We start from the raw sequence: 19,989 nt of genomic DNA on the forward strand, positions 1-19,989 counted from the left end.
TTTTCAGAGCATGGGAAAATTGTTACCTGCAGGTTTGGTGATAATCCGCTGAGCCAAACTTCACCTGATAAAGTAAAACGAGATGTCAGACTCACCTGTGCACCAGGTAAGGTCACACGCTGATATTTTGTTCTACCAGACTCATCCTGGACCGTGAATGGATGGATTCAACTCTCAGTCGAAGGCATGCGATATTGCTGCTAGTGTCACTCTAGGGTCGTCGGCTTGGAAAAACCCTGTTTTAAACAAATATTCTCTTTTTTTCATTTTTTTTTTCATTTTTTTTGTTTGTTTCCTTAATCTGCTGATTTCTGGTTTGGTGTTCCTGTTCCAATTCCCTTAATTACTCATTTCGTGTTCTGTAGGCCTCTACAGAGGCTGAGCCTGTCGGTGGTTTCTTCCTCTTAAAAAGACGTTTTTCGCATGATCAGTATTAATGCAGGGTCTTACAGTATAAAGGACTTTGAGGTGACTGCTGTTGTGATTTGATGCTGTATAAATGAAACTGAGCTGAATTTAAAGGGTCCAAAAGGACGGCATCGTCATGTGTCCCAGTTGAATGAATGTTTTCAAATGTGAGGCGCAGACAACATTAGCAAGCAGCATATTCTGCTAATACTAATTAGAAGACCATGTACGCCTGACATGTGACTGGGAGCTGAGCCCCCCGAGTCGCCCCCGAAACACGTCATCCTCCGGCCTGCAGGGGGCGCGCTTACGTTACTGGGGCAGCTACTGCTGTCACGCAAACTGTGACGAGGGACGCGGGTTGAAACAGATCCGCGAAAACTGAACAGACCGAACGGACACCGGAAGCAACGGGACCGTGGGGCTGGGGCCATGGGTCAGGAGTTTCACGTCGTCTGGTGTTTCCGCTGTCAGAGCTTCCAGGTGCAACAGGTGAGAGCGGATAACGTGAGGCTAACAAGCTAACAGGGTTAGCATGCAGCAGGTGCTTTTTTCAGGCTGGAGAACTGGGTAATCAGAGTATTTATTAGTAACAGAGCCGTTCTCAGACGGCTCACACTGACATCACAGTGAACGCGCGCTGTTTGTAACATTAAGTCATCATCAGTGATTGTGGACAAAACATTAGGTACCCGTTTCCATGCTCACCTGTGTGACGTCAGAAAATGAAAGTCACCTGAGCTCCTGTGGCGCTGACACGTGACCTCCTAACTGACGATATCCCAGCAGACTGATGCTAAGGTTAGCATCAGCTAGCCCTGGAGGTTTTTTTTTTATTCTTTATTGTCAAACAGAATAACAATTACAGCGCTTATTTTATGTCAACAAAAAGTTACATACAGGTATAAGTGTTTAAGAACAAAGCAGTCGTTGAACAAAGAACATTTAAAGAACAGTATAGGTCAGACATACCATAGCATACAGCTATACATAGTACAGTAACGTGACCTGTCATATGAAAGTAAAAAACAAAAGTACGCACATACAATCTAACTACATCAATTGAAAAGCTGCATCAAAAATTCAAGTAAGGTGTGAGCTTTATTTAAGTTACACTTGTCTAGTGAAGCCTTCCACAGCAGGACTTCATTTTTAAAGCCAGCAAAAATCGGAGTAATTTTCAAGAAGTGATATTTGTGAATGAAAAATTTTGCAACTATAAATAAGTTGCTAATCCCAAATTCTATTTTTTTATTTTTTGTTTGTAGGCCAAATCTAATTACTTAAAAGGTTAGAGAAGGGCAGTCAATATTTTTAGAAGTTAACCAGTACTGAAAATCATCCTAAAAAGATCTGGAACTTTCACATGAATAAAAAAGATGCTCTGTAGTCTCAATATCAGTATTGCAGAAAGTGTATGTATTCGTATCTATATTGAACTTCTTTCTTTTTTTAATACTTTCTCTTTATTGATTTTCATCTTATTTTACATACAGAACTAAAGAGGGCAAGGGAAACCAACACATTCACATATGTTCACATAGTCCAAAATACCCATCGCCTCGTTTTACTTTCATATATTACATATTACACAGGTGCATGTTCCATTCAAACAAATTTGCAGCTGGTGTGCATCACAGAGGTATCAGATTCTAGTCTCTTGACGTATAACGATCTCATCTTTCCCAAAGTCTCTCTCCTTTCTCCTTCTGCAGCCGTGAGAAGCAGTGAGAAGGTAATCAGTTCCATATGATGAAATGTGTTAATAATGTCTATGACCAGCTTCCGTGTGGGGGGGCTTGTCTGTAACCAACATTTAGTAATTGCCTTTTTGCATGCAACCATAATTATTTTCAGTAAGTACGAGTCTCTTTTATTTATATCCTCATGGATATTCCCAAGGTACATGGTACTAAAGGAGAAGTCCAGTGTTACTTCCAGCACATCCAACACCAATTGTTTAATCTCCTCCCAAAAGGTCTTCAGTTTAGGGCATGACCAGAAGACATGGAAGCAACCTGCAGCGACCTCCCCGCACTCCCTCCAGCATGAAGCGCCTGAACCACTTATTTTGGATTTCTGCTTTGGTGTGATGAAGAATCTAATTAAATTCTTCCATCCAAAATCTCGCCATGTTAAAGAATTTGTGGTAGATAACACATTCTTCCACATCTGCGACCAATCTTCCTCTGAGATAGTTATACCTGCTTCTTTTTCCCATCGATGACTGACATATCTTGTTGAGGTCTTTTTCATAGCTATAAAACTTCTGTACACTTTGCCTATAGTGCCTCTTATAATGTTCTCACCATAAGCATCCATAAATATTTGGATCACCCCACTAACATCTGCGGCATTCTAACTTCCTTCCGGAAGAAGCTCCGAACCTGTAGGTAACGATAAAAATCTTCCCTGCCGATCTCGTAAATCTGACACGTCCTCAAAATTTATCAGCTCCCCATGCTTAACTATCTTACAGATTGCGGTGATTCCATGCCTGGACCACTCCCTAAATTTATGGTCCAACAATGCTGGAAAGAAGCACGGGAGATACGCTGGCCATGCCAGCAACCCTATTTCCCTATTAAGACCAAAAATTTTAATCACATCTGCCCATTTTTTCAGGGAAAAACTTACACAGAAATTTTGCATCTGATACGCCTGTGGCAAACTCTCAAGAGACCCCAGAACAGACTGTATTGGGAAATCCATCAAGGAAAGCTCAATGTCCTTCCATTTTGCCTCATACTTAGAGTTACACCAGCACACTAGAGGTCTGATCTGGGCTGCCAGATAGTAATCCTCAAAGCACGGTAGGGCCATGCCCCCCCCGCTCACCAGGCAGCTGCAATGTTGCATATCTCACTCTCTGCCTTTTATTTCCCCATATGAATCTTGAGCAATGCATATCCCACTCCCTAAATTGTTTTGCTGGAACGTCCACTGGAAGTGCTGCAAACAAATATAGCAGCTCTGGGAGGATATTTATCTTTATCGCTCTAACTCTGCTGCCCAGATCGAGGTGGAGCAGACCCCACCTCTCCAGATCTTCATATATCTTCTTGTTCACCTGATTATAATTAACTTCATATAACAATGCAAGGTCTTTTGTCAGCAGGATCCCCAAGTACTCCATTTGGGATTGATGCCATCCGAATCTATATTTAGCTACCAATTGTCTTGAGGGGTTAAAAAAGAATGTCAAGATTTGAGTTTTTTGAATGTTTAGTCTATAACCAGACAGTCTGCCATATTCTTCCAGCATCTCCATAAGCAGAGGGATTCCCTCTTCCGGGTTTCCTAGCGCTACCAGCACCTCGTCTGCATACAAGCAAATTTTATTTTCCACGTTCCCTGTTGTAACCCCCTCCAATCGAGTCTCTTCCCTGATGCATTGAGCCAACGGTTCAATGAAAAGGTTAAAGAGCAGCGGGCTCAGCGGGCAGCCCTGCCTACAGCCACGTTGTAGTGTTATCCGATTTGAGAGGCTGACGTTAACTTTGATCCTCGCTGTTGGAGACATATAAATCATTCTTATACATTGAATAAACCTGTCACATAACCCAAATCTCTTCAACACATGAAACAGAAATTCCCACCCGACCGTATCGTATGGCTTTTCTGCATCAAGCCCAATGAGAACTGTTCCAGTTTTCCCTTTAAGTATCTGGTCAATAATATGAATGGCCCTTCTGATATATCGTGTGTTTGTCTGATACCATTGAAGCCTGTTTGATCCTCCTCTATCAGCGTGGGCATCAATGTACTTAACCTCTTAGCCAAAATCGCGGCAAATAGTTTATAGCCCATATTTAACACGCTAATAAGTCTATAACCTCTGGGGTCAGTTTTATCCTTCCCTGCTTTTTGTATGACAGAGATATATGCCTCCCGCCACGATGGAGGGAGCGCCCCCACTCAGAGTGTAGTTGAAAGAGGCCTTTAATAGTGGGATTAAGGGTTCCCTCATCTGCCTATACCACTCTGGTGGGAATCCATCACATCCTGGAGCTTTGAAAGTCTTGAGTTTTGAGATCCCAATGTTAATTTCTTCTGCTGATATTTCTCTGATGAGTTTTTCATTCTGCTGCTTACCTATAAATGGTAGATCTAAGCTGGATAAGAAATTCTGAATCTTATGCTCATCTGCTTTATCCAGTTGTGTGTATAGCTCAGCGTAATATTCTTCAAATGCCCTCTGAATTTCTTTGAGTTTATTAGTTATCTTATTTGTTTTTAAATTTCGAACTTTATGAATAGTGTTCTCCTGTTGTTGCCTCCTGAGTCTCCAGCATCTGACAGCATTTTTGCGCTCACCTTCTTTAGGACTGCACATTTTGCAATAATTTTACCCCTAAGGTATGCCTTAGCCGCATCCCATAAAATTGTAGGATTAACTGTTCCATTGTCATTGAGTTCTAAATATGTTTTTAACTCCTGTCCCATTTCTCTTTTAAACGAGTCATTATTTAACAGACCTGTGTTAAGCCTCCATAAGGTGTTTTGGGGGCTAGCTTTAAACCCAATCTTCATAGTTAATCCTGAATGATCAGATAAATCTCTCTGTCCTATTATACAATCCTTCACTCTGTGGAGATCTTTACTAAAAAGTTAAAAAATAATCAATCCTCGAGTGCATATCATGTCTCACTGAATAAAATGTAAATTTGCGTTCATTTTTGTGTAAATATCTCCATATATCTATAAGCCCCAACTCAGATAACATTGTTTTTACTTGTTTCTCTAATTTAGTTCCCCTCCGGTCTCGGCTAGTTGTATCCCATTTTGGATGGAGAAGTAAATTGAAATCTCCCGCACATATACATGTTCCAACACTTTCTGCGGCAATAAGACTGAATATCTCCTCAAAGAACCCTGTACTACTACCAGGGGGTGCATATATATTACACAGCGTGACATCTTCCTGTTCCATTTTCCCTTTCACCAACACAAATCTTCCCTCTTTATCTTTATGTTCTCCCGTAAACTCAAAACCAACCTTGTTTGGTATCAGAATGGCCACTCCTCTTTTTTTCCCAGATCTATGTGAGGCATAATAAATATTTTTGAATCCCATTCTCTTCCACTTCTCGTGTTCCTCCTTTGATAGATGTGTTTCTTGCAGAAACGCATCTATCAATTTGTTCCCTTTTTAGCTTTGAAACTATCTTACTCCTCTTAATGGGATTCTTTATACCATTTACATTCAAAGACAGTACCTTATAATACCGCATACATTCTATATATTTCCAACTTATTTTCCTGCACCAACATAACAATACTCCCAGCCCTCAGAACACATAATAAACACACATGAACAAAGACAGAACTTGTCTTAACCAAACAAACCAGGTCTTCCATGAGAGAGGTTTTTTTCTCTCCTCTCAGTCTGGGGGGGAAATGCCACAGTGTGGGGCCCCTCTCGTTTCCTATTTTAAAAGAAAAAGGGAAACTAAAAACATGTGAGTCACCTGCATCGGACCCTCACCACTCCATGATCAAAGGGGGATTGACGTGCCAAGTTCCATCACGGCCAGGGGAGGAGGCCATCCAACCATATACCCCTATATCAGCAGCCCGGTGCACCTGTCGTTCCATGTTCATCTTAACAGCGAAACGGGGTGGGCAGGGCAGCGGGTGTTACTCCTCCATACCGACGTCCTCCGTGCGCTGGAAAACCTTCAGCTTTTCCCGTGCGCTCCCGCGTAGATCAGCTGTATTCCCGGCACGTCGCGGCCCAACCACGCTCGTCGGTAGCATACTGCTGATCATCTCCGCCGTAATGCCACCAGTCCCACCGTGTATCCGCGTCTTCTTAGATCCGCCGCAGCTTCCTCCGCGCTATTGTATAGGACCATTCCCGAGTCAAAATGAATCCGCATTTTGGCAAGCAGGGTCTGGAACCGGATGGCGTTTTCTTTAAGTACTTTTTTAACTGGGCCAAACTCTTTTCTCTTCATTTGTATGTTTTCGGCATAGTCGTGATCAAAGAAAATCCGCTTCTCCTTTATACATACAGGCTTCTTCCATGCAGCGCATAGGATTTGTTCTTTAAAATTGAACTTTAAGAAGCGCACCACCGTTGATCGGGGGGGCGCCCCCGGCGGCGGCTGTGCTCCCAGCGCCTGGTGAGCTCTCTCTATCCCTAGGTTCTTCTTGCTGCCCAAGTTCACACCGTCCCCCAACTCCGATATCATCATGCTTTCCACATACCTTGGCATGGAGGTGCCTTCTATGTTCTCAGGGATGCCATATATCCGTATGTTATTACGGCGTGAGCGCCCCTCCAAATCTGTAACCTTCTCTTGGAGCTGCCTCTGGTTATCCAGCAGCTGAACAATGGCATCCCTCACTCCAGTGTCCCATTTCTCCTTCCCTACCATGTTTCTTTCCATTTCTTCCAGACGTTTCCCCACCTCCTCAATCCTGCTTGTGGCGGCGGTAACCTGTTGGTTTATCTCTTGTGTTAACTCGCTCATTTGGGCTTTCATGTCCTCTTTCAAACTTGTTCTTACGAGCGATAGCTCCTTCTTCATCTCTGCCTTAAGGTCTTGCATGCCCTCTGCCACTACTTCACTCACCACCTGTCTGAGGGAGCCTAACGCTGATGTTGAGGCCTCCTCCGCCATCTTCTCACCCTCCTGCTCGGAGCGTGTTTCGTATGTCTTGCTCTCAAGTCGCGTTTCTAAGCTTCGGCCTGGGGCTCGTCCCTTCTTATTTTTATCTCCGCTCATTATTCTTGAGGGGAAAGTCAGTTTTAATGGATTATATTCTTGAATTGCGGGTTATTTTAGCTATCGATGCAGGAGCTCCTGTTTATGCTGCTACTCTCGCCACCATGACACCAGAAGTCTATATTGAACTTCTTGTCAAGATAGTCATTGGACGGATATATGGCATTTAAAATTTTAAAGTGATTTTCTTTTGCTTTAGGTGGAATTGGAAAAGAAAGATACTTAGTCAAAAACTTCGAATTATAATCTCTAAACATATATTTTCTTTTTAGTTTAGAAGGGAAAAGTTGTTTGGTGAGAATTTTCCTTAAAAATTTATTATTGCATGCCTTTCCTTTAAATTGGCGATCATCAATTATTAAGGACGGTTCACAAATTATAGAGGAAGAATAGGTTAAACTGGCTTTAGCCATCTGAATCATTGCAGGGGGAATGGCTTTCACAACTTTAGTGAATTTACTTTGAGTGTATGATATGTCATAACTATCTATGAATTTGTTATATGTTAACACATTTCCATCATTGTCTAAAAGGTGTAAAACCGTCCAAATTCCATGATCCATCCAATCCTTATTAAAGATGGATTTTCTTTTTATCAATATACATCTGTTGTTCCAAATCGAATTTGTATGTGGAGAAAAATTATGCTTGTAAATCATTTTCCAGTACTGGAGAACTTGTTTGTGAAAAATGGATACTTTAATTGGTAATTTGGAAATTTCAAAGTCACACTTTATAAGAAATTCAATGCCACCAAGCTTCTTGAAAATTACTTTGGGGAAATAAAACCAAATACTGTTTGAATTATTTATGAAAGATTGCAACCATTTGAGTTTGATGGAACCATCCATTGCTTCAAAATCAATCGCAGTCAAACCTCCTTCTTCAAATGACTTCACTATATCATTCTTCCTAATATAATGTTGATTGTTTCTCCAAATGTAATTGAAATTAATTTGATTTATATTATTGATTAGTCTATTGGAAACATATAAACATTGTGATGGATAAATCAATCAAGAGATACCTTCTGTTTTAGTAAGCAAGACACGTCCAAAGATGGAGAGGTCTCTTTGTAACCAGCTGATTAAAATCTTTTTAGATTTCTGGGTAATATGCTCAAAATTTAGATTTTCTCTACTATTTGTATTCTTTGAGATTATAATACTCAAATATTTAATGTCAGTTTTAATAGCTATGTTAAGAGAGCTACTAGGTTCACAATCATGAAGAGTTAATAATTCGCATTTTCTAATATTCAGGTACAAACCAGAAGCCTTTGAGAATAGTGAAATTTCATTCAGTGCGAGCGGAACCTGTGACATGGTCTTTAAAAACAGTGTGGTATCATCTGCTAATTGACTTATGATCAATGAGGCTCCCATCAAATTCAGTGGTTGAATATTTGGATTGTGTTTCATAAAAATAGCTAAAAGTTCAGTTACAATAATGAAAAGTAACGGAGAAGTTGGACACCCCTGACAGATTCCTCGTCTGACCTTAAAGCGTTTAGACATTCCAAAAGGTGAAGAAACAGAACTATTGATGTCAGAGTATAATAAAGAAATTAAATCTATGATTTTTTTTTAACTAAAACCAAAATAGTGTAGAGGTTTTAAAATGAAAGGATGTTCGACCGTATCAAATGCCTTATAAAAGTCTAAAAAAAGAATCACACCATCATCTTCAACTAAGTGATTATAGTCCAGTAGATCTAAAACCAATCTAATATTATTGTGGATGGAACGATTCTTAAGGAACCCGGATTGTGTTTCACTAATAATTTGTTCTAAGCCGTCCTTTAATCTGTTTGCAATTACATGAGCAAGAATTTCATAAGCTGTATTCAGAAGTGTAATTGGTCGTAGATTATCGATTAGTCTTTTATCTTGACCAGGTTTGGGAATAAGGGAGATAGGACAATGTTTCATTTTTGTTGCTAACGTTTCATTACTAATGATTTCCCTAATAGTTTTGAAGAAAAATTCTTTTATTTCTTTCCAAAGGAATTTATAAAAGATTGCAGTCAAGCCATCCTGACCAGGAGCTTTGTCCATTTTCAGTTTGTTTAAGGCTTGATCTAAGTCATCGAGTGATATATCAGAATCACAAATTTCTCTGAATACAGAATCAATTTTTGAAATATAAGGTTCAATCTGATCAAAAAAGTTAATGAATCAGTAATTAAATATTTTGAGGAGTATAAATTTGAGTAAAATTTATTTCTTCTGCTATAGTCTTATGTTTTGTGCATTCCTCCACATTTACAATTAATGTATTAATAGATTTCTTTTCTTGCCTCCGTTTCTCCAAATTGTAGAAATATGAAGTACTTTTTTCACCTTCTTCTATCCATTTTGCACGAGCTCTAATGTATGCTGCATGAGCCCATTTCTTGTATAAATCATCTAATTGAGCCTGTAAAGACAGTAGGGATTTCTTATCAGCCTCTGACATAAACTGTCTATTACAATAGTTATTTATATTGTAAAGTAATTTACTTTCAAATTCCGTCTGTTGTCTACTTTTCATTTTACTAAACATAATTGAAAATTCTCTAACTTTAAATTTAAAAAATTCCCATCTATGTATGTAAGTGCCAATTGTTACATCATTGTAAATTTTATGGAGGAGCTCTTTAACTAACTTAACATAGCCATCATCAATTAACAGATCTGCATTTAATTTCCAGTAATCTTTTTTTAAATTGCATTTTATTTTCAGGGTTAAGTTTAAGAGTAATAATACTGTAATCTGTTAGCGGGGCTGCTGAAATGGAAACATGTGAAACATATCTATATAGTACAGTCGAGCCCAACCACAGATCTAGTCTGGACATATTATTACCATTTGGGTTAATCCAAGAGAATTTAGTAAATCCAGGGTTTTTCTCTCTCCAAAAATCACTTAAATTGTTTGAATCAATGAACTCTGTCAGAATTGGATTCCACTGATTAAAACTGTATCTGGGAGGATCTCTTTGATTTTTCTGAAAATCGACAGTGCCCCTTATAATCCCGTGTGCCTTATGTATGAATTCTGGTTGTGCTTACTGACCTCGAAACGATTTTATGTACACGGCGCTTGAAAATCTGTCAAATGTTTTAGTACGACTTTGCTAAGCTACGAACCTGCACCGCTTGATGGATTGTCGGAGCGTTACGGCTATCGTAGGCAGGAGCCTCGCGGAGTGATACGTACTGTGCTTCAACATAATATTACTGTATTGTGTGTGTATAACCTCTTTTTAAGTTTTGTGGATATTATACATGGTTATGCTGAAGATATGTCGGCCAATTTCCACTCTAAGCTTCCCTTTCTTAGTAAGATTCTGGAAAGGATTGTTTATACTCAGTTGATGGACTACTTGAATGACTCTAAATTGTCAGAAATCTTTCAGTCCAGCTTTAAGCCATTCCACAGTACGGAGACAGCCCTCATAAAAGTTATGAATGACATCCTGATAGCCACAGACCATGGTAAATATGCAGTGCTGGTCTTGTTGGACATGACCGCTGCCTTTGACACAGTGGATCACGATTTGTTGATCTCCCGCTTGCAGCACTGTGTGGGAATTTCTGGTTTGGCACTTTTGTGGTTAAAGTCCTGTCTCTTAAATAGGACCTTTTGTGTTAAGTTGGGGTCGGCTTCATCCTCTGTGGCCCCTCTGCTTTGGGGTGTGCCACAGGGATCTATTCTTGGGCCGTTATTGTTTTCACTGTACCTTTTGCCTCTTGGCGCGATTTTCCGGAAACATAAAGTGCCATTCCATCTATACGCAGATGACTGCCAGCTCTACTTACCCTTTAGTCTTTCTGATAGTCTCCCAACTCGACCTCTGCTTGACTGCCTTACTGATGTCAAAGCATGGATGGCAAAAAACTTTTTAAATTTTAATGATCGGAAGACAGAAACAATTTTATTTGGCCCAAATCGTTCTTCTCATACTCCGGATGTTGATCTTGCAGCTTTAACTTCCCAACTAAAGAGTTCGATCACAAATCTTGGAGTTAAAATTGATTCTGCACTTACCTTTGATGACCATGTAAATGGGGTGGTAAAATCACCATTCTATCACCTCAGACGTTTAACAAAGGTTAAGCCCTTTCTTTCCAAGCGTGACTTGGAAAGCGTTATTCATGCCTTTATTACCTCACGTTTAGATTATTGTAATTCTCTTTTAATAGGGGTTGGGCAGGGCACTCTGTCACGCTTGCAATTAGTACAAAATGCTGCGGCACGATTTTTAACTGGCAGAAGAAAATTTGATCACATCACTCCGATATTGGCCTCTCTACACTGGCTTCCAATTGAATTTAGGACCCGTTTTAAAGTCCTTTTATTGGTTTTTAAATCTCTAAATGGTCTGGCACCTGTTTATTTGTCTGACTTGTTGAAGCCCCATGTCCCCACTTGTTCCCTTCGGTCAGCTGAGCAGTTGCTGCTTTCTGTCCCAAAGTCACGGCTGAAACTTAGAGGAGACCGAGCTTTCTCTGTTGCAGCGCCGATGCTTTGGAATAACCTTCCTCTCCATATTAGACAGGCTACATCAGTGCCAGTTTTTAAGTCTTTATTAAAAACCTATTTTTATTCCTTGGCTTTTAACTCTGTGGGTAACTGACATTTTATTTTTATTTTTATTTTATTTATTTATTTATTGTACAGCACTTTGGTCTACCAGGTGTGTTTTTTAAAGTGCTATATAAATAAATGATGATGATGATGATGATGGAAATGCCTTTTGGTTAAACTGTCAGCAAGGAATTTGCACTGTTACATTTTTATATAACTTTAATGCACATACAAAACAGCTGCTTGTTTAAGTGAAAATACATTGATGGGGTTTTTTGCACTAATAAAGTTGTGGAGTTGTAAAGTATTTTGTCTAGTGTCAATTATATTGTCAGTTATATCGTTATTGCAAATTTTCAAATGTATATCGTGATAAATATTTTTGGTCATATCGCCCTGCTCTACTCCGACGTTTTCTGAGATGTCTGTTACCCACCAGCTCGATAGCTGACTTGGGAGGTCAAGGGTCACTAGAACCGGCAAGAACAGCGGACTTCCGGCTTCATCGTTTTCGGACCCCCCGCTGTCTTTCGCTACTCAGGTTAAACATGATATATAAGTCACTCGGATAACTTAAAAATGTTATTGTTTGGCTTTTTTTCCAGTGTTTTATTTGTTCCGGAGTAAATCGGTTTGGCTGAGATCAAAGTTATTTGATTAGATTAAATAAAACTTTATTAATCCCTCGGGTGGGTTCCTCCGGGGTTTTCACACAGCTGAATAAACGTCAAACAGAAAACTGATTAAATAGAAGTGTGAGATGGTCGAGTTTACTCCAGTGTCCTGTTATATTTTAAATAGCAAGGAGCAGACGGCAGAGTTTATTAAACTCCACCGAGACAGCGGTGACGTAAATCTGAAGGGTAGACCGTCCCATTTCACAGCCTCACACTTCCGGCCTTCTCGGTATTCGAAGGACCCGGCCCACGTAGACCGCGAAGGCCGGGTCCTCCGAAGGATCCGGCCTAGGTTTTGGGACACAGCTTGTGAGTAAATACCGTGAAAACCATTAGCGGGTGAATCAACAGAGAGTGTGCTTGCACAAAGCACGTGAAGATTAGACTATGAAATAAGTTATCTAGAAGTTTTAATTAAATTGGAGACGCAGATAAGCTACACAAAAACACCACTGTGTGTTAGAACAGGAACAGGAAGTGATACTCTACCCCAGAGAGAGTGAACACCAAGTGACAGCGCCACCCTTACAGTGTAAACCCTCCATCACTTTACATAGGCACATAGGCTAGGGCACTGATATTAACAGCTGATCATTTATCAATAATGCTACAGATCACAATAACAATCAGAAGATCAATCAGAGGTCCGTTTATTTCTGTGCCCTATGTTTTGTCTGACAGGTGAAGAAAGCGAGAAAGTGGAGCTGTAAACTGTGTGGAGAGAAACAGTCATTGCTGAAGGTCAGAATCTATCAGTCGCTTTATCAATAACAATATCATCAATTCATGCTTTTATTTTTTAGTTCTAAACCTTATATTGATCTGTAATCATTAACAAACAGAAAGAAAACACCTGTTGACTCTGTTCACTCGTACCCTACTGCTTTGAATAACCTTTATTGCTGTACTTTCTGTTCTCTGGCTAGTCTTCATGGGTGTCACGCAGGATGGTTCATGGTATCATTAATGTATAAACTGTGTTTCTTATCAATCGGTGGACACACCACATAAACAGCTCAGTGTGAGGACGTCATTGCATTCACCAGGCTGCTCTTCACATTTTTCACATTTTTTTGATCAAATCCAATTTTTTTGTCTGCTTGTTCACACTACAAATAAAATGTGACAGCAAACGCGCTCTAGTGTGACCCCTCAAAGCGGCCTGCATGCGCAAAAGACGTCACACACAACGCGCTCTGTTTAGACCCAGACCAAACAGTATTGTTTGACTGATGGCCCTTAATATAAAGACTTGTTTCGGACTTTACGTTCCCCAATTTTGCTTTAAGTTATAAAGTTATTTACATATGGCCTAATAATGATCCTTATTGCTGTTTTAGAGGAGCAGTGCTTCAAAGGATAGCTGCAGATTTCTGTCAGAATCTGCAGATTATACAGTACAAATAAAATGTTCACGTTGTCTTCCAAACAGTTTCACTGACATCTACACTGGATGGCCAGGAAGCGTTCACGATGTCTTCTCGGGCGCTTCTCCGGCGCTGATAATTGACGTCTGTCTTGTGTCAGTGACGTAAAAGACGGATTTAATGCGACATGACCGTTCAAACAGCAGTCGCTTTCTAAAACATCAGATATGTATCGGATTCAGTACCACATACGAAAGTGACCCAGATCGGATTTGAAAATATCGGATTTGTGCCGTTCACACTGTCATACCATGATCGGATATGGGTCGCATAGGGTCAGAAAAATCGGATTTGATGTGCTTTTGCCTGCAGTGTGAATGTAGCCTTAGTTTATCCTCTGACTGATCGATAGTCTCGTCTGATTGATCGGTAGGAGTTTGGGCGGGGCAATGCGGCAGACTGCAGACGTCACGTTCAGAAACTAAACACCATGAGAGGAGCCATGATGGAGGAGCAAGAGCGATGCACTTGGTCACTATGGTAACCAGGTTTCAGTTCTGCTGTGTGTTGTAGCCCCGCCCTCTTTTAACACCACCAGGTGTTCACAGGTCTTTCCCATTTACAGGGAGCAGGAGCAGCAGGAGGCGCAGCAGGAGGACGAGCAGCAGACAGACGAACCGGTGAGCCGCTGGAGCAAATACTTGGACACACCTGAGGAGGTGGAGCAAGACGATGAGGCAGAGCCTGAGGAGAAGGATTTAGGAAATCGAAGGCAGCTCCATGGCATCAAGATGACTGACAGGTGAATGTTGACAGGTGTTGTTGGAGGCATCATCATCATCACAGGCATGAATGTTAGGGTAAGGAACTGTTGAATTAATTTAGGATTGTCTCTGATCGTCCGGCTCAACTTAGTTACTGAAAGATTTAAGTCAAGTCAGCTTTGTTTGTACAGCATGTTTAAAAGTTTTGGCCAGAACAGAGTGACGATTAAAGAAGAACTACAGGAACACCTATACAAGCATCAGCTGGATAGGTAGATCTTTGGAGGATCCAGGTTTCAAGCATCGCCATGATCCTGTCATTCAGGTCCTCTCACAGCTATCCTTCTTCCATCCCACTTGGGGCTTGGTACCCAATCTCAGCCTGTTGTCCTGGTTCAACCTTACCGTAGCATGGGTGTTGTACCCCAACATGTGAATGTTGGAACACTGAGCTTCTAGTTGTTTCAATTCAATAAGATTCAAGGAAACCGTCTCCGCTGGGGTTACCGCCTTCATCTTTATCTGTGGGGTGGCTGTAGCTCAGGAGGTAGAGCAGGTCGCCTACTGATCGGAAGGTTGGTGGTTTGATCCCTGGCTCCTCCATGCCAAGTATCCTTGGGCAAGATACTAACCCCAAGTTGCTCTCCGATGCATCCATCGGAACGTGAATGTGTGAATGTTGTTAGAAAAGCACTCAGTTTAGAGTAAGTGCTTGTGAGGGGCATGTTGTATACAGCGCTTTGAGTACTCCGGGAGAGTAGAAAAGCGCTATATAAGAATCAGTCCATTTACCATGTCATGTCTGCAGTAGGTTTGGGTCGCCTACCTGGAGGAGGGGGGGGTCTAGCATAGGAGGCTTACTGGATACAGACACCCCCGGTGGGAATTGAACTTGTGATTCCCACTCCAAAGGCGTGTAGTCTTACCACTACATTATCCAGCTGCTCTCTCTATATATATAGAAGAAGACATGTTAAACTGCCAGAATGATGGCAGAGGCTTGTTGAAGCATGGGATCGATGTGGAACTTGCTAAGGAGCATTAAACCAAATGTCAGTGGAGTTTGCGTACATATTTGAGCCTGTGTGGATCAGAGAAAATCCCACATAAATTCAGACTTGTTTTTAAAGACATTTGGAGGAACAGCAGTTCATTACTCATTCATGATGAGTGGCTCACAAAGAGTTCTTACGGTGTGTTCACACCGAACGCGATAGAGGCGGCCAGAGCGTCAGGTTTACATGTAAAGTCAATGGAAAGAGCGCGATGACACGCGATTGCGCGTCCGGCGAAAATTCGGAAGCAGATTTGCGTGGCCAAAACGCCAAAACCTGTGAAACGCGCGTCAGTGTAGCGCGTGGGGCGCGTTTGACTCGCGAAGAAAACCACGCGTGTCAGATTGTGTGTGGCATTTTGTGCACACGCGCATATCGCGCCAACCGCTCGAGTTGGAAAATCTGAACTCCGGCGTCAAATCGCGCCGCGACAACCAATCAGGAGCCTGGTGACGTGGCTGTAACTAGGTCAAAGGGGCAGATCCAGCCAAAGCCCTTCATTCGTCATTCAGTATGGAGGAAAAGCTCATCAGTGCCGTGGCTAATCATCCAGAGCTAAATGATGCTGGTTGCTACTTCTACCGAGACAGGAATAAAAAGGACCTAGCTTGGAGGCACATTAGTGGGGAGATTGGGCAACCTGGTAAGTTCATTAATTCTGCTTTTTAATGTTCAGACTGACCCGATGAAACCGTGCAAAAGCTAGCAAGCCCGCCTACTGTCCCGCTATTTTCCCACTGATGTACAAATACCTTTCCGCTAACGAGATGATGTGTTTATTCAGAGGACATCTGCAGCACAACTTCCTCCCACATTTCCGGTCCACGCGCGTGGAAAGATGCAATTTTGAGGCGCGATGGATTTCTCTTGGACACGCGTTGAGGTGCGAATGTGCACGCGTCAAATTAGGGGCGTTTGGGGCGTTTTCGCTCGCCTCTATCGCGTTCGGTGTGAACGCACCGTTAGAGTTCAGCATCACTAATTCAATTCAATTCAATTTTATTTATATAGCGCCAAATCACAACAGAAGTCGCCTCAAGGCACTTTATATTGTACAGTAGATCGCACAATAATACATACAGAGAAAAACCCAACAATCATGACTAATCACATTGACATCATCGCTTTGACCTGTGACAGGAAGAGGAAGCGAGCCGAGGAAGCAGGAGCAGAGGATGTCCACACATCTGAACAGGTAAACAGAGCTGCTCACCTTCAGCGCTCAGACCTATGACCTTCAGACTGTGAGAAGAGCAGAATGCCTCCTCGTCATGCACTTGACCTTTAACCTTTGTTCTTCTCTGCAGCTAAACTGTATGAAACTCCAAACACCTTCAACCATGAACACCTGTAGCCCCACCCTCTCCACCACCAGGTGGGCTCATTTCCTCAGCCCTGACTCAAAGGTGCAGGAGGGGGAGAAGCCTACAGTTCATGAGTGTAGTCAGTCTTTAAGCGGTGTCGCTGCTCCCTCCTGCGCTGGAATAATCAGCAGGCCCCGCCCTCTTCTTCCTGTTACCTCCATGTTTGACAGCGGCGAGGACTTTAACTTTGACGACGACTTCCTTGTTAAACGTCGCCCGGAGTGACCGTGCATTTGTTTGTTTCTAAAGAGGAGACTCTGACAGACTGTGCTTTTCTTCATGCTTTTATTGCTCACACAGAAACGTTTATAGGATGATCAATAAAGAGAACAGAAACATTGATTAATGGACAGTATTGATTGTCATTCAGACAACAGAGTAGAAATAATCAGATGCAGGTTCTGACATCGTGATGATATCATCAGTGCTAGTGTGGGCGGGGCTGCTTGGCATACTGGATGGCGTCCAGCGCAGCGCCGATGTCAAAGTTCTTGGCCTGAAGGAGGCGGGTGAGCCAGCCGCCTTCGTCCGTGAAGCCCATTGAGAGCATCGAGGCGAGCGACTCAACCAGGTGGGGATCGGCCTCTGAGGACAAAAGGTCAGAGGTCAGCAGGGTTTAGAGGTCAGTACTAACAGAACTAAAGTCACCGAGTGTGGACGCCAGCTTACCTTGAGGCAGGTGTGGGTACAGTGCCGCCTCCCTCAGCCCGCTGGGGCCCGCCTGCCCCTCAGACAGGGGCCCCTGCTCCTGGTTGTCAGGCTGCAGGGACTGCAGTTCACCTGTGGAGGGGTCGACCTCTTTGGAGCTCAGGTGGGTCCACTCCTCATCAGAGTCCTTGCTCACCTGAGGGTCACTACGCTACAAGGTCACAGGAGATGTTAAAAGGGAGTTCTTCCTCCCTGCTGTCCCGTCAGGATCAGCTGATTGTTCTTTCTTCTGATATTTACATCATGAAGCACTTTGAGGTTTTATAAAAATAAAAGTTACCTTTGCTCCCAGACTGGCCCCGCCCTCACTGCTCGTATGCTCCATCTCCTCATCGCCCTCACCCCCCCCACTCTGAGTAGGTGGGGTCACCTTGGTCCGTTGGCCCTCGTGCTCCACGTCGATGTCCACATCGATACCTGTGTAAAACACACGCACCACTTCCTGTTTTAGAGCCAGCTAGAGATGTTCACTCATCTCACATGCACAAACACAGTGACGTCTTAGTCTTTACCTTACAGCATCAAACAACTGTTTAAATAAGGCTGACACTCACCTAGTGGGCTCAACATGGCTGCCACACCCTCGCCAATGTTCTTCAGGAAGTCCACGTTGGTCTGAGAGCCTGCAGGGAGAAATGAAAGATGTTTTAAAATCACACAGATGTCACACATAACATTATTTTAGTGCTGTGACAGGATGTTTAAAGGGCCACACAAACGCGGCTCTGATGTCATGACCATTCAGTCCGCACACAGCCTTTTTATTTTGAAATGTTGCTGCATTTTCCCTCTTGCACATCGCTTCCTGACATTATCTGCTCTGATCTGACTTATTGATCAAGTATCACTTTAACCAAGATGGCAGAACTCACCAGAGGGGGTGTTGGCATCAGCAGCAGGTTTAGAAGGGCTAGACTCGTTCTGGTCCTGGTCGTTGTCCTGGTTCTGAGCCTGGTTCTGGTTCAGGTTCCACATGCAGTGTCTCATCCTCTTCATCCACTTCCCCCGAGGAAACCACTGAAAAACACAGCCTCACAGTCATGTTTTGAAGGGCCTGAACAGGACACCTGCAGACCTGCACAGGTAGACTCACCTGCAGTGGATGCCAAATGGGCAGTAGAGCGTGCTCAATGTGCTTCCCCTTAGCCTGGCAGGAGGAGCAGAGGTCGTAGTTCGGACACACTGAACACTTGAAGCGGGTCCCGATCACAGGGCCATCGCAGCCATCACAGGTAACGTTGGGGTGCATGGCGTAGGGTGGGGCCACATGAGGAGGAGGCGGACCCATGTGTGGCCCATGGGGCGGGGCATGAGGACCTCCAGCATGGGGAGGTGGAGGACCTCCAGCAGGGGGAGGGGGAGGCCCAAAGGCAAAGGGAGGGAAGGCATGGAGAGGGAAGTCCCGTCTGTGCTCCTTCTTCTCTGTAAGAATGAAGCTTTATTAGCACAGCTGGAGGACAGATACAGCGAGCAATAACATTTATACAAACCGCAAACATACCTCGGATGAAGAGGCGGAAGGTGGAGTCCTTCATGCACCCCAGACCCATCATCAGCTCATCATCAGAGGAGAAGGCCACCAGGTCCCCATCTTCATCTGCAACATCATCATCATCATTAGTCACACGCTGGTGAACTACAAAGGCTGCAGGTGACTTTCTAATTCCAGACTAACTTTGAGGGTGTTTGTCCGTTTACATGACTATAAATAAAGATTAATTCAACAGCGGATTACGGTTTCATGCGTTTACAGGGAAACCGGTGAGTCTGGTCAGGTGAGTGTGCGCCTGTGCACTAACTCAGTTACGTCCCCACTCTCACAGTCGCAACTTAAGTCAATAAGAATCCAGGAAGCGATCAGAGTGTAATTCCCTCATCTGAACCCCCGCGCGCTCACCTCGGTAAAACAGGTTGAAGTTGTTCAGGTTTCCAAACACGTCCGCAGTTTTCCTGCTCAGGTACTCGAAGCTGCAGGATACGTCCTGATCAACCGCGAACCTGCGGATCTCCTTCACCGCCTCGTCCTTCCCCAGCAGGTAGGCCTTCACAGTCACCGACATCCTGCCACTGACACCGGGTACACCTGTGTCTCTGTCCGCTGATCGTCAACCGGAGGCTGGGTGTATGTCTGCGTGTTGTTCGCTGATAGTCAACCGGAGGCCGGGTTTATCTCTGTCTATGTCCGCTGAGAGGTGTCCAGGTCCAGGAGTTGGTGAGTTTGTGACGCACTTTGAAATCTCTCGCTCTGCTTTATGTTTACTTCCGCGACAGACGTGGGAAACGACGTATGTGACGTCAGGGAAGTAAACACAGATTCGGCCTTCTATTGGCTTTTTCTCA

General features: G+C 43.0%; 2 protein-coding genes across 4 annotated transcripts; one reads left to right on the plus strand and one right to left on the minus strand.

Annotated features, from left to right (window-relative positions):
* The first annotated feature begins 17 nt into the window (after nt 1–17).
* On the plus strand, nt 18–17,283 carry LOC116335508 (MRN complex interacting protein). Of its 3 annotated transcripts, none has more exons than XM_039615081.1 (6): nt 18–106; nt 13,073–13,132; nt 14,192–14,298; nt 14,384–14,560; nt 16,718–16,772; nt 16,885–17,283. In XM_039615081.1, the coding sequence occupies exons 1-6, from the start codon at nt 83–85 to the stop codon at nt 17,164–17,166; spliced, it is 705 nt and encodes a 234-aa protein (XP_039471015.1). In that variant the 5' UTR covers nt 18–82; the 3' UTR covers nt 17,167–17,283. The 3 variants fall into 3 exon arrangements, with proteins under 3 accessions (XP_039471015.1, XP_031615076.1, XP_031615075.1); XM_031759215.2 differs by lacking the exon at nt 18–106 and adding an exon at nt 706–900; XM_031759216.2 differs by lacking the exons at nt 18–106; nt 13,073–13,132 and adding an exon at nt 705–900.
* sqstm1 (sequestosome 1) lies at nt 17,210–19,888 on the minus strand. The gene is made up of 8 exons (XM_031759214.2): nt 19,547–19,888; nt 19,151–19,246; nt 18,743–19,071; nt 18,522–18,666; nt 18,204–18,272; nt 17,930–18,066; nt 17,611–17,800; nt 17,210–17,526 (listed from the first exon to the last, which is right to left on the minus strand). The coding sequence occupies exons 1-8, from the start codon at nt 19,707–19,709 to the stop codon at nt 17,369–17,371; spliced, it is 1,287 nt and encodes a 428-aa protein (XP_031615074.1). The 5' UTR covers nt 19,710–19,888; the 3' UTR covers nt 17,210–17,368.
* Between the last annotated feature and the right edge of the window lie 101 nt (nt 19,889–19,989).

Source organism: Oreochromis aureus, linkage group 2 (assembly GCF_013358895.1).
Source record: "Oreochromis aureus strain Israel breed Guangdong linkage group 2, ZZ_aureus, whole genome shotgun sequence".
NCBI lineage: Eukaryota > Metazoa > Chordata > Actinopteri > Cichliformes > Cichlidae > Oreochromis > Oreochromis aureus.

What these genes read in the sequence shown, in the direction of transcription:
- LOC116335508 (XM_031759215.2), top strand. Translation starts at nt 841, where the DNA reads ATGGGTCAGGAGTTTCACGTCGTCTGGTGTTTCCGCTGTCAGAGCTTC. An exon ending in CGATGCACTTGGTCACTATG is followed by an intron (nt 14,299 to 14,383) that starts GTAACCAGGTTT and finishes TCCCATTTACAG; the next exon opens with GGAGCAGGAGCAGCAGGAGG. An exon ending in ATGTCCACACATCTGAACAG is followed by an intron (nt 16,773 to 16,884) that starts GTAAACAGAGCT and finishes TCTTCTCTGCAG; the next exon opens with CTAAACTGTATGAAACTCCA.
- sqstm1 (XM_031759214.2), bottom strand. Translation starts at nt 19,709, where the DNA reads ATGTCGGTGACTGTGAAGGCCTACCTGCTGGGGAAGGACGAGGCGGTG. An exon ending in CCATTTGGCATCCACTGCAG is followed by an intron (nt 18,667 to 18,742) that starts GTGAGTCTACCT and finishes TGTGTTTTTCAG; the next exon opens with TGGTTTCCTCGGGGGAAGTG. An exon ending in AGCCATGTTGAGCCCACTAG is followed by an intron (nt 18,067 to 18,203) that starts GTGAGTGTCAGC and finishes TGTTTTACACAG; the next exon opens with GTATCGATGTGGACATCGAC.